The sequence below is a fragment of the Physeter macrocephalus genome, unplaced genomic scaffold, assembly GCF_002837175.3.
Source record: "Physeter macrocephalus isolate SW-GA unplaced genomic scaffold, ASM283717v5 random_78, whole genome shotgun sequence".
NCBI classification, from domain to species: Eukaryota; Metazoa; Chordata; class Mammalia; order Artiodactyla; family Physeteridae; genus Physeter; species Physeter macrocephalus.
In genome coordinates, this window is record NW_021145364.1 from 1,505 (window position 1) to 15,377 (window position 13,873).

General features: G+C 51.7%; 1 protein-coding gene across 4 annotated transcripts in view; it reads left to right on the top strand.

The window, feature by feature from the left end:
• The first annotated feature begins 460 nt into the window (after positions 1-460).
• Positions 461-13,873, top strand: part of NOS2 (nitric oxide synthase 2) — a 38,177-nt gene continuing 24,764 nt past the window's right edge. For 3 of the 4 annotated variants that reach the window (XM_028483827.1, XM_028483825.1, XM_028483828.2), the window contains exons 1-10: positions 461-579; positions 3,373-3,457; positions 4,238-4,360; positions 5,411-5,559; positions 8,948-9,110; positions 9,871-9,962; positions 10,891-11,032; positions 11,124-11,263; positions 12,592-12,766; positions 12,860-12,961. In XM_028483827.1, coding sequence (XP_028339628.1) covers positions 473-579; positions 3,373-3,457; positions 4,238-4,360; positions 5,411-5,559; positions 8,948-9,110; positions 9,871-9,962; positions 10,891-11,032; positions 11,124-11,263; positions 12,592-12,766; positions 12,860-12,961 — 1,278 coding nt within the window. In that variant the 5' untranslated portion in view covers positions 461-472. The remainder of the gene's footprint in view (positions 580-3,372; positions 3,458-4,237; positions 4,361-5,410; positions 5,560-8,947; positions 9,111-9,870; positions 9,963-10,890; positions 11,033-11,123; positions 11,264-12,591; positions 12,767-12,859; positions 12,962-13,873) is intronic. The other variant, XM_028483826.2, reaches the window with a different exon arrangement.

Here is a 13,873-nt window from a genome sequence, read left to right on the forward strand (position 1 = left end):
CTGGGGCTGCTGTGTGGTCTTAAGCAAGATCCTTGACTTCTCTGGACCTCTGTCTGGCTTCCTTCTCGGTCAAGTGGGGATAACAGTATCGAAGTGCCTTCTTGACTGGATTTAGCAAGGGATAGATGAAATGACAGGAAAGCTTGCTTCGTAAACTATAAAGCGCTGTACAGTGGGAGTTATTATTATGATCATTACTGTTTTTTCATGGGGAATAACAAACCCAAGGCCGGCCATACCTGCCCCGGGGTCTCAGCCCAGAGAAAGTCCAGTGGCATCCAGAAGGCTGACCTCCCTGCGGACGCCAGCTGGAGCGGACACTCTGGCCCGGGTCCAGGCTCGGGGTGAAGCCGAGTTGGGCCGCTTCTCCGGCTCGCTCCGCCCCGGGGAGGGGGCTGCTTGGTCCGGCGGCGATAAAGGGGCCGCGCGGCAGGGCGCAGGGCGCCCTCCGAGCTGCGCCCACGCCGGGGACATGCGCGAGGGGCTGGGCGCGGCGTGTGAGGCTGCCCGGCCCCGACTCTGCCGGCTCCTTCGCAGGATCCTCCGGCCGCAGCCAGCCTGCGGCCCCCGCCGAGCCAGGTACAGCGCCGGGCCGGGATCCGCCCTGAGAGGGAGGCGGGAGGCACCGCGCGGGGCCCCGGCTTGAACCCCGGCGCGCACTGCCCCTCTCTGAGCCTCGGGTTTCCGGGGAAAATATGAGGATTGGAATGTTCGCTCTGTAGGATTCCGATGAGGATTTAATTAAAGGGTTTTCCTGGTTTAGAACGCTTAAGGGGTTGCAACTCAGTAGCCACAAAGACCCAGAGAAGCCCACATGCACCCCTAAGAGGCGTCTGTACGGGCTGGAGTAGGAACTGTGGATGTTTCAGCACTTGGGAGCTTTCTGGATTTTTCAGCCCCGGGGCTGCAACACCCTTTAGGATAGATAGGGTTAAGAGAGCAAAGAGGTTCTTGATTTACAAATAAGATCCATTTCCCAGAGCGCCTCCTTGCCCCCGACCCTTGGTGTATGGAGAGATGGGAGCATGTGGAGGAGTGAGAACGGCAGGGGAATCAGTCCCCAAACGAGCCACGGACTACAGCTCTGACCTCAGCGTCCTCTCCCTCAAGTGCCTGTGGACAGCGCTGGGTCTGAGCAAGAGCCACGCTCCAGCTCTCCTTTTGATGGCAGGTCCTTAAGGGTTCCTGTGGCCGTGAAGGACCAAGCAGGACCAAGCACAACTGTGGGTTTAGCCAAATTGCACGTGTCTGGATGGATGATGCAATAATTTGGCAATAAGTGTCCAGAACCTTAATATGCTCACCGGGCTTCTGGGCACCCTATCTTCCAGCAGCTAACCCAAAGGAATCACTAGGGGAGAGAGGACTGTGTGTATAGCTTTGTGTTCATTTTTTCAAATTAAAAAAAATTTCCCAATTATGAAAGGAATTCGTGGTCACTGAAAAAAAGTTGGAAGATGCAGACAAGGATAAAGAAAATTCAAATCATCTGTGATCTTATCAATGAATGCTAGTCACTGTTAATATCTGCTAGCATGTCCCCCAGGTGTTTTTCTACGCTTTTGTACACACACACACACACACACACACGCACGCACGGAGCCGGCATCAGACCATGTATACGGTTTGAGGCATTATTTATAATAGTGGAGAAACTGGACACAATCTAAATATCCAGCCCTAAGCGGTGGGGTCAGGCTCACTATGGTCCATCTGTAGAGTGGATTTTTAGGTAGCTTTTTAATATCTGGGAGCAATAGTTATGCCAAGCGAACAAAGACATTGTTTCTCAATCTAAAAGTTACTGTGGACTGGTAAGCTTCTCAAATTCTCCAGTTCTATGGCCAGAAGTAAATGAGAGGAAACATGAATAAGAATGGTGGGGCTTGGGGGCAAAGGGTGATGGTAAAAGCTTGAGAAGGACAGTAAAGCATTGCCTCCCTGAGGACCCCAGCCTCAAAGCATCTTTCCCTTTAGGCAGCCCCACGATGACTGCTCAGCCGTGGCTTACCTGTTCTGAATGTCCAGATGACCCTGTATTGGCTTGTTTCTGGTGGGGCACACCAGACCAGACCAGTGGGGTGACGATGGCCAGTCACATGGAGGGTGCTTTACAGGGCCGCTGAATCACTTGATTCAGATAGAAGTTGCTTTCTGATACATAGTTACTTTCTCTTAAAGGAACACTACCTCTTTATAGTTATAAATCATATAATGCAACTATATAACGTATGTAGTTAATTATATAATGCGAATATAAACGGTCATTACTTTTTCCAATAACAAAAGCAACACACACTCATTTGTTATTTTCCGACATCACAGGTGTGTGTAAGGTGGAAAATGAGCGACCTTTGTAGTAGTCTCTAACCGCCTTTCCCTTTGGATGTGCACACACCCCAGAAAATACTGCAAAGAACATGGGACACAAGAAGCTTTCTTACTGAGATGCCCCGGGAGGAGGCACATGTGGGGTGTGACTCTTGGATGGATGCTCACGTGTCTTCTGTTCTCTGTAGCATTTACTGGGAGAGCGAACCTGAAATCCCAAACCAGAACCAATGGTTTCTGAATGACTTCAGACTATTAGGGCTTCTTCTTCTTCAAAGGATAGGCTGGATTCTTTTAAATCTGTTGTTGTCAAGCAAATAGACCAATATATTTTTAAAAAGCGTTCTTCTCTTCCAGAAATACTGAGATATTTAGGCATGACGTGAGGTCTCAGACTTGCTTTAAAATGAGAGTGGGGGCTGCGAGAGTAACGTTGAGATAAAATTGACCCTGGGTTGATAATTGTTCAATTGGGTTGAATCTGGGTGAAAGGCTCATGGGGATTTATTACACTCTTCTCTCTAATTGTGTATGCTTAACATTTTCCATAATAAAAATTTAGAATAAATAGATAAACCAAGATAAATCAAGTGCTTTAAATAAAAAAGCGTTAAGTCCCAAAGAGGGAGTGGCTGGTGGACAGTACCGCTGGCCTGGGAGGACAGGGTTGAAGGAGCCATTCTCTGCCAACTCAGCCCTATACCATGTCTGTACTCGGCTTTGGAAGGGGGCATCTTCGCAGAGCTTCTGTGGGTCACCCTTTGGGCCGTTCACTCTGGTTCAGCTCCCCTCGTGACTTTTTGGCTTTGTAGGGGGCAGGCAAGGGAAGAAGAGGAGGAGGGAGGGTGCTGATGGTGCTGATGGTGCAGAGGCTGGATGGGCCAGCTGCCTCCCCCACCGCGTTGACTGGAAATGCTGATGTTCACCCCCACCCTCGACACCTCAGCCCGCCTCCCTCAGTGAGGCGCTGGCAGAGGGGAACTCTGAGATCCCTGTCTGCCTTCAGATACTCCGTCTCATGATAGCTGTTTCCTTTGGCAGTCCAGTGACACAGGATGACCCTAAATGTCACAGCCTCGGCAAGCAGCAGAATGACTCTCCCCAGCCCCTCACGGGGACAGCAAAGGTCAGTGAGTCACTCCGGTGTGGGAAGCCCCTTCCCCGCTCGCCCCGGCACAGCAGCCTGGTGGAAGCGGGGCTCTGGGGCAGTGAGTAGAGACCCGGGGACACAGGTGGGGACGAGGAAGAGCTTGGGGAGAGCGGGTGAACCCATGGTGATCGGGAGTGGTGGCCCCCCAGGTGCGCAGGCACCTGGGTGACTTGCCTGTGTGGGCTGGCAGGCCTGGGAGAGAGCAGACCACTCATGGAGCCAGAGTAAGATGCTTAGAAATAATCCCAAACTCAGCGGCTGAGCCTCCAGCCCCAGCCCCAGCCCCAGCCCCTAGCCCACTGGTTCCATCTTCCCTAAGTGCTTTGGCCCTTAGTGTTCCAGAGAGGTGGGCAGAGAACTGGCTTTCATATTCTTAAATGCCTTCGTGGAAGGCAGTGATACATTCTCCCTGTCCTGATTTCTGTTCTCAGGAGTAGTGGCCGTGACAGTAATGTCTGTCTCTTCTAACCTTAGTCCCTCCTGTTGCACTTACCCCGAGGGAGCATTTGGCAGGCTCTTGGATGAGGAGAGAAGCCTGGCCAGTGGCCCAGGCACCTGGAGCTCTTAGCGGTCGCTGGCCCAGGTGGCCAGGCTGCCGGAAAGGGAGGAGGGGCGTGGACCGACCCGGGGACCTGTGTACCCACCCACAGCTCCTCACCCACCCAGAGCCCAAGCAGGGCCTAGGGCCTGGGAGAGACCCATGGAGTCCTGGGGTTGGAGGCATTTGGAAATCCTTGTTTTTTTGCTCCCTATTAGCAGTCTCCAGAATCCCTGGTCAAGCCGGCTGCACCCCCATCGTCCTGTCCACAGCATGTGAGGATCAAAAACTGGAGCAACGGGCTGACTTTCCAAGACACGCTTTACCACAAGGCCAAAGGGGTGAGAAGTCTGGGGCTTCTGGGAGAACCACTTTCGTCCCAAGTCAGCGAAGGCATCAAGGCCCTTAATGGATCAAACAGATGTCCCGTTGGGCAAACCAGACAGGCATCAGCCTGGGCAAAGGGTACTGGGAACAGAGACGCTTGTTTCTCACAAATTACGGTAGGAAGTATGTGATTCCAACTCCCTGTTAACTCCCCAGTGGATGATGGATAATCCAGACGGTGAGATAAACAATTACAGGAACAAATTAATTCTTTCTCAGAGAGACAGATTTCAGCATTGTGTCAGGGAGAATTTTCTAACAGAACTGTCCAAAGCTGGACTGAACTATCCGGTCCAGTCCCGTAGTGAGCTCCCTATCACTAGAAGGAGTCAAGTGCTATTGGATAGGGACGTTGGAAAGGGGTTCAAGCCTCCAGTGAGTAGTTGGACTAAGTGTCCTTTAAAGCTCCTTATTATCTTCTAAGTTTCTTATTCTAACTTTAGAATGTATTCTGTGATTGTAAAGCGGGAAAGAATTGAAAATTTCAAGGCCATGAAAGCAGGGTCATTTCCCACACCTTCCAGAAATGACCACGGTTAACCTTTGGGTGTATTTTCTTTCAGTATTTTTTCTGTGCCATCCCCTGACTTTGGGACTTGCACCTTCTCAATTCATTTTGGCTGAACAGCAATAGTTTGTCCCCAGGAGTCACATCAGCCTCTTTAAATGAGAAGGTAGTTGAGATCTTCCCAGGGATCGAGCTGTTGACTTTGGGTCTGGGGCTGGCTGGGGGGCAGGGCCAGAGACCGAGCCCAGGGTGGTGGGAGCAGCCCCGGCCCATAGCCACTGGGGTTCAGCCAGTAGAGGAGAGGAGATGTGAGTCGGGGGAAAGCCTGGTAGACCCCAAGGAGGAGGTGCCACAAAGGTGGAGAGGGGTGGCAGGGAGCTGGAGCAGCCAGAGTGGAAGGAGGTGGCCAGGACGGCTGGCCCTGGAGGAGGATGGCCATCAACGCCTGCGCTGAGGGGCCAGGCAGCCAGCCTCACCGTCACCTCTCTCTTTCCAGGATCTCGCTTGCAAGTCCAGGTCTTGCCTGGGAGCCATCGTGAACCCCAAAAGTTTGACCATAGGACCCAGGGACAAGCCTACCCTCCTAGACGAGCTTCTACCTCAAGCTATTGAATTTGTCAACCAGTATTACGGCTCCTTCAAAGAGTAAGTCTCTCTTCCTGCAGCATCACTGCCTCCCCCTCCCCTGAGCTCTCCTGTCTCCTGCCCTTTCCCTCGGACCCCAGACCCCTTTCCTTCCCAGGTCTGCAATGGATCAAGGGCTAAAACATAGTTTTTTTAGGGAGAAGACCCTGGACACGTTCTCAAAACCATAAGACAAATAGGCATGGCAGTAACGGTTGAAAGTGTGGGTCGGGTATCTAAACGTTTGAGTTTGAATCCTGCTCTACCAGTAACTGGTCCTGTATCCTTGGGAAATCTCTTCACCCTCTGTGGGCCTCAACTTCCTCACAGGTCAAAGCAGGGTCATGATAAAACCTGGCTCATAAGATTGTTGCGAGGATTAAATAAGTTTGGAACAGCGTCCTGGCACAAAGTAATGAGTTGATATACAAAACCTTTTACTATGAAATGTTTGAGATAGAAAGGACCTCAGAGACCACCTAGCCAAGCCCTCCACCTGCAAGTGTGAGCCAGGAAGCCCAGTGACAGCTAGAGTCCAGTTCCAGCTAGAATTCAGGCCACCTGACTTGGAGAGGGCTCTTTGCACTGCACTCTGTGGGGATCTATATTGCTGAGTTTCATAAAATATATGGCTATTAATTTAGGTCCTTTTATATCTTTAAAATAAAAATGCACAAAGGGATTGTAAGACAGAATGGCCAAGGGAATGGATTTGCTGGTTTATGGGCTGGGAGGGGAGTGTGGCTTTTATGGTGCAGCCCCACGTGGCACTTTACTTCCCGAAGTGAGCCACAGAAGCAACCTGGGACACCCCCTCCCATGGCAGAAAGAGTGGCTCCTGGTCATGCCACGTCCCCTCTGCTCTGACCTGCAGTGTCTGAGCTGGAAGGGGCCTTGAGTCTATGAAAGAGACCCTTAACTTCTGGGGCTGTGATCCTCTACCCTGGCTGCACAGTGGTCGCCGTTAAGGACTTTGCAAACTACTGGTGCCAGGGTCCCCTGGGCTGGGGGCATCAGCTTCTCGGGAAGTGTGGAGGGAACGGATACCCATGTTCTTTAAAAGCTCCCAAGGTAATTCTACTGTACAGCAGGACTGAGAACCCTGTCAGGGGTTTGCTGCCGTGAGCTGTATAAATAGAACCTCTGCAGAAGTGCTTTGTCACTAGGAGGTCCAAGGTCCTTAGGCATTCAACTCGGTTGTTGACTTATGAGCTTTTCAGGGTCAAGGAATTTTCTCGACGGGCTTCACTGGACCACTATATTGAAGCTGACATTTACTGAGCGCTAGGTATGTTCTGGGCTCTGCCTTATGTAAGGCTCACCATGACTCTCTGGGACTGGTACCATTATTATCCTCCCCACACTGTACAGACAAGGAAACCAAAGCCTGTGGAGGAGATGTAACTTGCTCAAAGTCACACGTTCTGAAGTCCCAGCGCTGGGAATTGAGCCCAAGCAGTTTGGGCCAGAGCCCCTGCTTTAAACCTCCATGTTCTAGCATCCAGGCTCTTTGACTTTGAAGGTTCTGACTCCATGCTGGACCTGGGGGTTCCTGCTGCTGTTTGGAAGGCAGTTGGGTGGGTGTTAGCCCCAGGAAGCTACAGGGCTGCACTTGCTGGCTGTTCAAAACCCATTTACTTTTCACAGAGGGAAAAAGTTCCACTTTTCACAATCACAAATCCACGGCTTGGACCCCCCCCAAGAGGTCCTGGGGGTGTGAGTGACAGATGGCTGCCCATCCCCACAATTACACTAGCAGCCAAAGGCACGGACAGCTGGGCCGGTTCAGTCTTTCGTGAGTGAAGGATTGTAGGGTTGGAAATTGTAACTTGCTGAATGTTCTGTCCAAAGTCAGTGCACCGATGCCAAAAGCCACTCCCTCTTTTCAGAACTAATAGGCCTCATAGCATTTTAGTGCCTCACAAATGTGACCATTTGAAAACAGTGGTAAAATGTAAAACGCTAAAGGAATTGGGTGAGAACATAAAATAATCTTTTCTTACATAGTCGCATGTTAACACTACCAAGTATGTTGGAAGCATCTGTGTTCTGGTGGTCGCTACAGTTTTCATGCCGAGATGCCGAGCAGGGAATGTTGCTAGAAGCTTTGTTTGGGGGAGGAGGGCTGCCGGTGGTGGGGCAGCCTCAACTTCACCCAGCAGGTCTTTATGCCAGGAGTGTCCTTGAAGATAAATAGCACCAAGTGTTTTGTCTTTGAGCTTTTTTCTTTAATCAGGGAAGAGTTGTCAAGACACTCTTCATCCACAGAAAGGCCATTTTGTCTTGAGTTGTCCAATCTCCTTAATCAGGAGTTCATTCCTTAAATAGTTTTGTTTGTTGGAACTTGAAATGTCTTTGGTGCCGATTGGAAATCTCAGGGCTCAAGGTTGCTCTGTGTGTGTGTGTGTGTGTGTTTCAAAACCTTCCTGGCTGTGGGATATTTTTGAAGCCTGGGAGGGGAGGGGAGAAGCCAGTTTGGAAATCTCACATGGGACAGCTGGCCGAGCGGCGCGGGGGTTGAGAAAGCTCGCTGTAGACAGCCTGTGATGCTGGACCACGCTGTGGAGGGCTCCTCCTTGAGCGGCCCTGGGGCCCTGCAGGCCGAGTCCTGAGAGCAGGTCCCCATCTGGGCCTGACCAGGGAAGTGTGGGCAGGCCCTGCACATCTCTGGGCTTGCAATCCCTCCCACCCAGGGTGGAAGGTAGACGGTTAAGAGCCTGGGCTTGGCATCAGGGCAACGCGAGTCTGAGTCCTGAGTTTGCTCTTTACCACACTTCTGTTCCCGGGCCAGTACTTAACCTTCCGGATACACTGACTATAAAAAGGACACAAAAATGCCTCCCTCACAGTCCCAGTGGGACCCTGACTGGGGGTGGCTTCGCCCAGTACCTGGCTCACGATGAGTACTCAGTACACAGGATCTGCTGTGGGAGGGACTGATTCATCTCTTAACCAAGGGAAGGTGGACGGGTGGCTCCCCTGGCTGAGAGGCAAGATGGGGCTGTGGCTTGCTGGATGCTTCTCCGGCTCTCGCAAGTGTCTGAGAAGCGCTGCACTCCGTGCTGAGATGAATATGATTCGAGAAAAAGCTCCTGGAAACGACAAGGGTGCTGGTGCGATCAGGACCGGCTATGTAACGTGCAGGACCCAGTGTGGAAATAAAAACATGGCTTCCTGTTCACAGATGATTAAGAATTCAAGACAGCAGAGCATTAAACCCAGCATGGAGCCCTTCTGAGCTCAAGGCCCTGGTCACGTGCCCATGAAGCTGGCTCTGGAGGGGACGGTCTCCCTGAGAGACATCTTGCCCTCCTGGTGTCCTAGTTCAGTTCCTGCTTCTGTGGATTGAATCAGTCTCCATTTAAGGCCATCTCATTGTTGATCTTCCTGATGTCTTCCTGTCCCCCAGGGCAAAAATAGAGGAACATCTGGCCAGGGTGGAAGCGGTAACAAAGGAGATAGAAACAACAGGAACCTACCAGCTGACGGGAGATGAGCTCATCTTCGCCACCAAGCAGGCCTGGCGCAACGCCCCCCGCTGCATCGGGAGGATCCAGTGGTCCAACCTGCAGGTGGACTCCCTTAGACGGAGCAGGAGAGGAAGCTGGGAGCCCGGCGGGCCCTGATCAGTGGCTCCCAGCAGCCCGCCGAGCTGTGCCCGGGGCTCCCAGCGTTCTCTCTCCCCGGCCCTGAGCTTGAGATGGGGGCTCACGGCCACCCACCCCCACCGCCCCAGAGTCTAGAATCCCATCTCAGCACCAGGATTTCTAGCCGATCTTTCTCTCTTGCGTTAAATTTCGGAGACTAAACGCCAACGTGACACCAAACGACCTTGCTATTATTATTGCTGAGGCCCTGGTTGTTTACCTCGACTGAATTCTTGGCTTTTAGAAAACCTTTCCTTTATCCTAGCCTCCTAAGCTGTCTTTACGTTTTATTGCTGGATAATAAGTGAAAGTACTTGGACAGATAAAGAGATAAGAAATGCCAGTGGAACCAGCTGTGGCTGTAATAAAATGTTCTGGAGGGCGTGTGTAACATGTATAAAGCAACTAGGCTGTGGGAATCCTGACTCATGGTGCTTGAGAATCAGGTTTTCTTGGGGGTTGGGTTTTGATAGGGTCTTCCAAGTGAGGGCGCCTGGGCTCCCCTAGGAGAACAGAGGAAAGATGAAGGGGCAGAGAGGAGGATGCACTCCTCAGCGAGGCATTCGGGTCGTGGGGTTTGGGGCCACTCCCTCGGTCCCCGTGACTTAGCTTTTAAGATCAGCTCCAAGGCCTCTGTCCTCACGGTCCTTGACGGGCATGGTCTGGGTGGGCTGCATGCATGCAGGTCTTTGACGCGCGGAGCTGTTCCACGGCCCAGGAGATGTTCGAGCACATCTGCAGACACCTGCGTTATTCCACCAACAACGGCAACATCAGGTGGGTGTGCTTTTCCCGAAGCTACGCTGGGGCCCGCCCTGCCCCCAAGTCTTAGCCAAGAGATGCAGATGAGTTTAGGGGAGGCATCTGGGCTCCAGCAGAGACCAGGGAGAAAGAAAGGAGAAAGACTCGGCTTCTTCAGGGAGCCCTCGCAGTGAGCCGGCCTCCGTGAGCTTAGTGCCTGTCAGTGGCCCATTTCCTTGGTTTCTTTCTGACTTGTAGCCATTTGGAGGTGACGGGGGGGATCCTTAAGAAGCAACTTCTCCACTCTTCCAGGTTGAGGCTCCCCACTTTGTAGAGGAGATGAGAAGTTGTTTTTGCAGCCAATGTGGTGATTTTCTTAGAGGTGGGGGAGTGGCTGCCCATCAGTACCACTCCTGCCTTACCTTCCCCTTCCCCTAGCCAAGGAGGTCAAGGTCAACTCATTCGGTCATTCATTCATTTTTCTGTTCAACAAACACTCAGAGCCCACCCGATGAGGACCCAACACAGGGCTAGGCATGGGGGTGGGAAGTGACTAGGACCCTAAGACAAGGCTCCAGCCCACTATGAACTTATGCCTTGCACTAGACAAGCGTCCAAGTAACTCAATGGCAAAGAGAACTATGGTGCAGCTAGGGAAAGGGTTGCGCAGCTACCTGCAGCTGGGAGGGTTCCCTGGAGGACGTGGTCCCTGGGCTGGTCTGGAAGGAAGGGTAGGAGCTGCAGGGAGAAGAAGGAAGGAGAGGGTATGTCAGGAGGTGGACGGGTTACACAGAGGCCAGCGAGAGCTTGGCATGTCTCAGAGCTGCAGGGGTTTGGTTCAGTTAGCTCGGCTGCAGAGGTCTGGGGAGTGGGAAGATAGGAGGGGGCAGGGGACCTGTTGGGGATGGCTGGAAGCGCCCACCGAAGCTGGGTGGTAAACAGCACTGTCCTCACCTTGGGGAAGGTCGGCCATCACCGTGTTCCCCCAGCGGAGCGACGGGAAACATGACTTCCGGGTCTGGAACGCCCAGCTCATCCGGTACGCCGGCTACCAGATGCCTGATGGCACCATCAGAGGGGACCCTGCCAACCTGGAGTTCACCCAGGTACTAGATCCGGCTTTGGTGGGTGAAAGTGGAACCCAGAGGGGTCAAGGGACTTGGATCTCCAGACTCACTTGGCCTGTCTTGTTTTCAGCTGTGCATCGACCTGGGCTGGAAGCCCAAGTACGGCCGCTTCGATGTGATGCCTCTGGTCCTGCAGGCTGATGGCCACGACCCTGAGCTCTTCGAAATCCCTCCCGACCTTGTGTTTGAGGTGCCCATAGAACATCCCAAGTAAGCAGGCTGTGGGTGCTGGGGGTGTGAGTTCACATGCATGCCCCCTCCTTTCCTAAGTGAGACCTCAGACCTCAGGACCCTCCCTCCCTGCACCTCCCCCAAAGCCCGGCCAGCAGCAGGTGATACTCAGAAGGGCCGACTTTCAAGGCCTGCCTTGTCGCCCTTGTACAGCAACTCTGCACTGGCATGTTGGGCCTCAGACTTATAATGAGATGCCGATGGTGACAGGAAAGCAATGGCTTAGACAGACCAGGCTCTAGCAGCTTGGGAAGAAGTGACCTCAGGAAAGGAATCCTTGAAAGGCTCTGAGATTCTCACACTGTGCAGCCCAGGCCTCTTTGACCTTCCTGCCAACTCTCTTAGCCATCCCTCTCCTGACTGATGACAGTACTTCAAGAGCTCATCTGGTTCAGCCCCTCCTCCAGGCAGCTCTAATAATTACAAAAATACCTGCATACATTGACACTCACTATGTAGCAGGCATTAGGCTGGGCTCTTCTTTTTGTCCCTTGAATATACTGAACTTACTCCTACCTCAGGGCCTTTGCACTTGCTCTTCCCTCTGCCTGACATGCCCTTTCTTCAGAATTTTGCAGACTTCATTTCTTCTTGTCAATGAGGTATTTCCTGAATGTTACCCGTTCTGAGAAGCCTCTTCTGAACACCCAATCTACAGTAGGCACCCTCACCTGCCATCTGACACATCACCTTTGTCTTTATTTTCCTATTTATTTATTTGCTTACCTATTTATAGTCTGTAAGGTCCTTGAGAATTAGGGATCTTGTCTTTCTTGTTCGGCAATATATCCCCAACACGTAGCAGTGTGCCTGGCTCATAGTAAGTGCTCAATTATAAATATTTCTGGAATGAATGAATATACAAATAAAGGATACCATTATTTTCACAATAATCCCATGAGTTTGATGCTCTTATCTCAATTTTGTTGGTGGGGGTGCTAGGGCTCAGAGAGTCTACATAATATCCCAAGATTACACAGCTAGTAATCAGTAAGGCAGAACTTGAACCCAGGCTTTCTGACACCGGAATCCTTAAGTGCTGTGTTATGTTGGGTTCTCAGCATTTAGCACAGGGCCTGTCATATACTTGATGCTTAATATGTTTGCGTGAATGAACTCGTGAATGAATGTATAATTAGCGGATGACACGTGGTGTGTCACTTCACCTCTCCAGGTGGGATGAACTTAGAGATCAGCACTTGGAAAGGAGTTTTCTTGGTGCACTCTTTCTCTGAAGCTTTTTTTTGGGGGGGATGAGCGTGAGCCAAAGTGAAGGCCCATTGCCACCAGCTCTACCTCTCTACCAGATATGAGTGGTTCCGGGAGCTGGAGCTGAAGTGGTATGCCCTGCCGGCCGTAGCCAACATGCTGCTCGAGGTGGGTGGCCTTGAGTTCCCAGGGTGCCCCTTCAACGGCTGGTATATGGGCACGGAGATCGGAGTCCGGGACTTCTGTGACGTCCAGCGCTACAACATCCTGGAGGTAACGAAGACCGTCCAGCTGGGCCGGCTGGAGGTGCGGGCCTGCAGCTGGGATCCAAGAGACTGACTCACCCCCATTTCTCTGCCTTTGCAGGAAGTGGGCAGGAGGATGGGCCTGGAAACACACAAGGTGGCCTCACTCTGGAAAGACCGGGCTGTCATTGAGATCAATGTCGCTGTGCTCCACAGTTTCCAGGCATGTCTGGTGTTTGCGGGTCTGAAGGCTTTCTGGTTAGAACGTCATCTGGTCCAGCCGCCCGTGTCATGCTTGATTTTCCCCTTACGGCATTGCTCATTTATTCACGCATCAGACAATGTTGAACACCCTGTTCGTGCCAGGCACAGTGCTAGGTGCTGGGGATAGAGAGACAAGCCCTCTCAAGTCTGGTAGTGTAAACTTGAATGCTTCTAGCAACAGGCAACTCCTTACCTCCCAAGGCTGGTCAAACCCTGCGCTTGAACACTGAATCCTGTCCTCTCTCAATTTTCAAGGACTTTACTCCTGAAAATCCTCCCCGCCCTCTGCCCCGTAACATTGATACCTCCTTATCCACTGGATCATTCCCATCAATGATCAGTAAGCTGTAATGATTCCCATCTCAAAGAGATAAATGGCTAGCTAACCAAACACTCCCCCTACCCAGCTACTACCTTGTTTCTCTGCTTCCCTTTTACGGCAAAACCATTGAAAGACCTCATTACACGTCCTCATCCCCCAGCCACTCCAGTCAGGCTTTTATCCTCCACAGCTCTGCCAGTCACACTGGAATTCTCGCTGTTGTTCAGACTCACCAAGATGGTTCCCACCTAAGGGACTTTGCACTTGCTTTCTCCTCTGCCTAGAACACTCTTGCCACAAATCATCCCATGACCAGCTCCTTCCCTTCATCCAGGTCTAAACTGTCACCTCTTTTTGTTTTGGTTTGTTTTGGTTTTTTGGTTTTTTTTAACATCTTTATTGGAGTATAATTGCTTTACAATGGTGTGTTAGTTTCTGCTTTATAACAAAGTGAATCAGTTATACATATACATATGTTCCCATATCTCCTCCCTCTTGCATCTCCCTTCCTCCCACCCTCCCTATCCCACCCCTCTAGGTGGACACAAA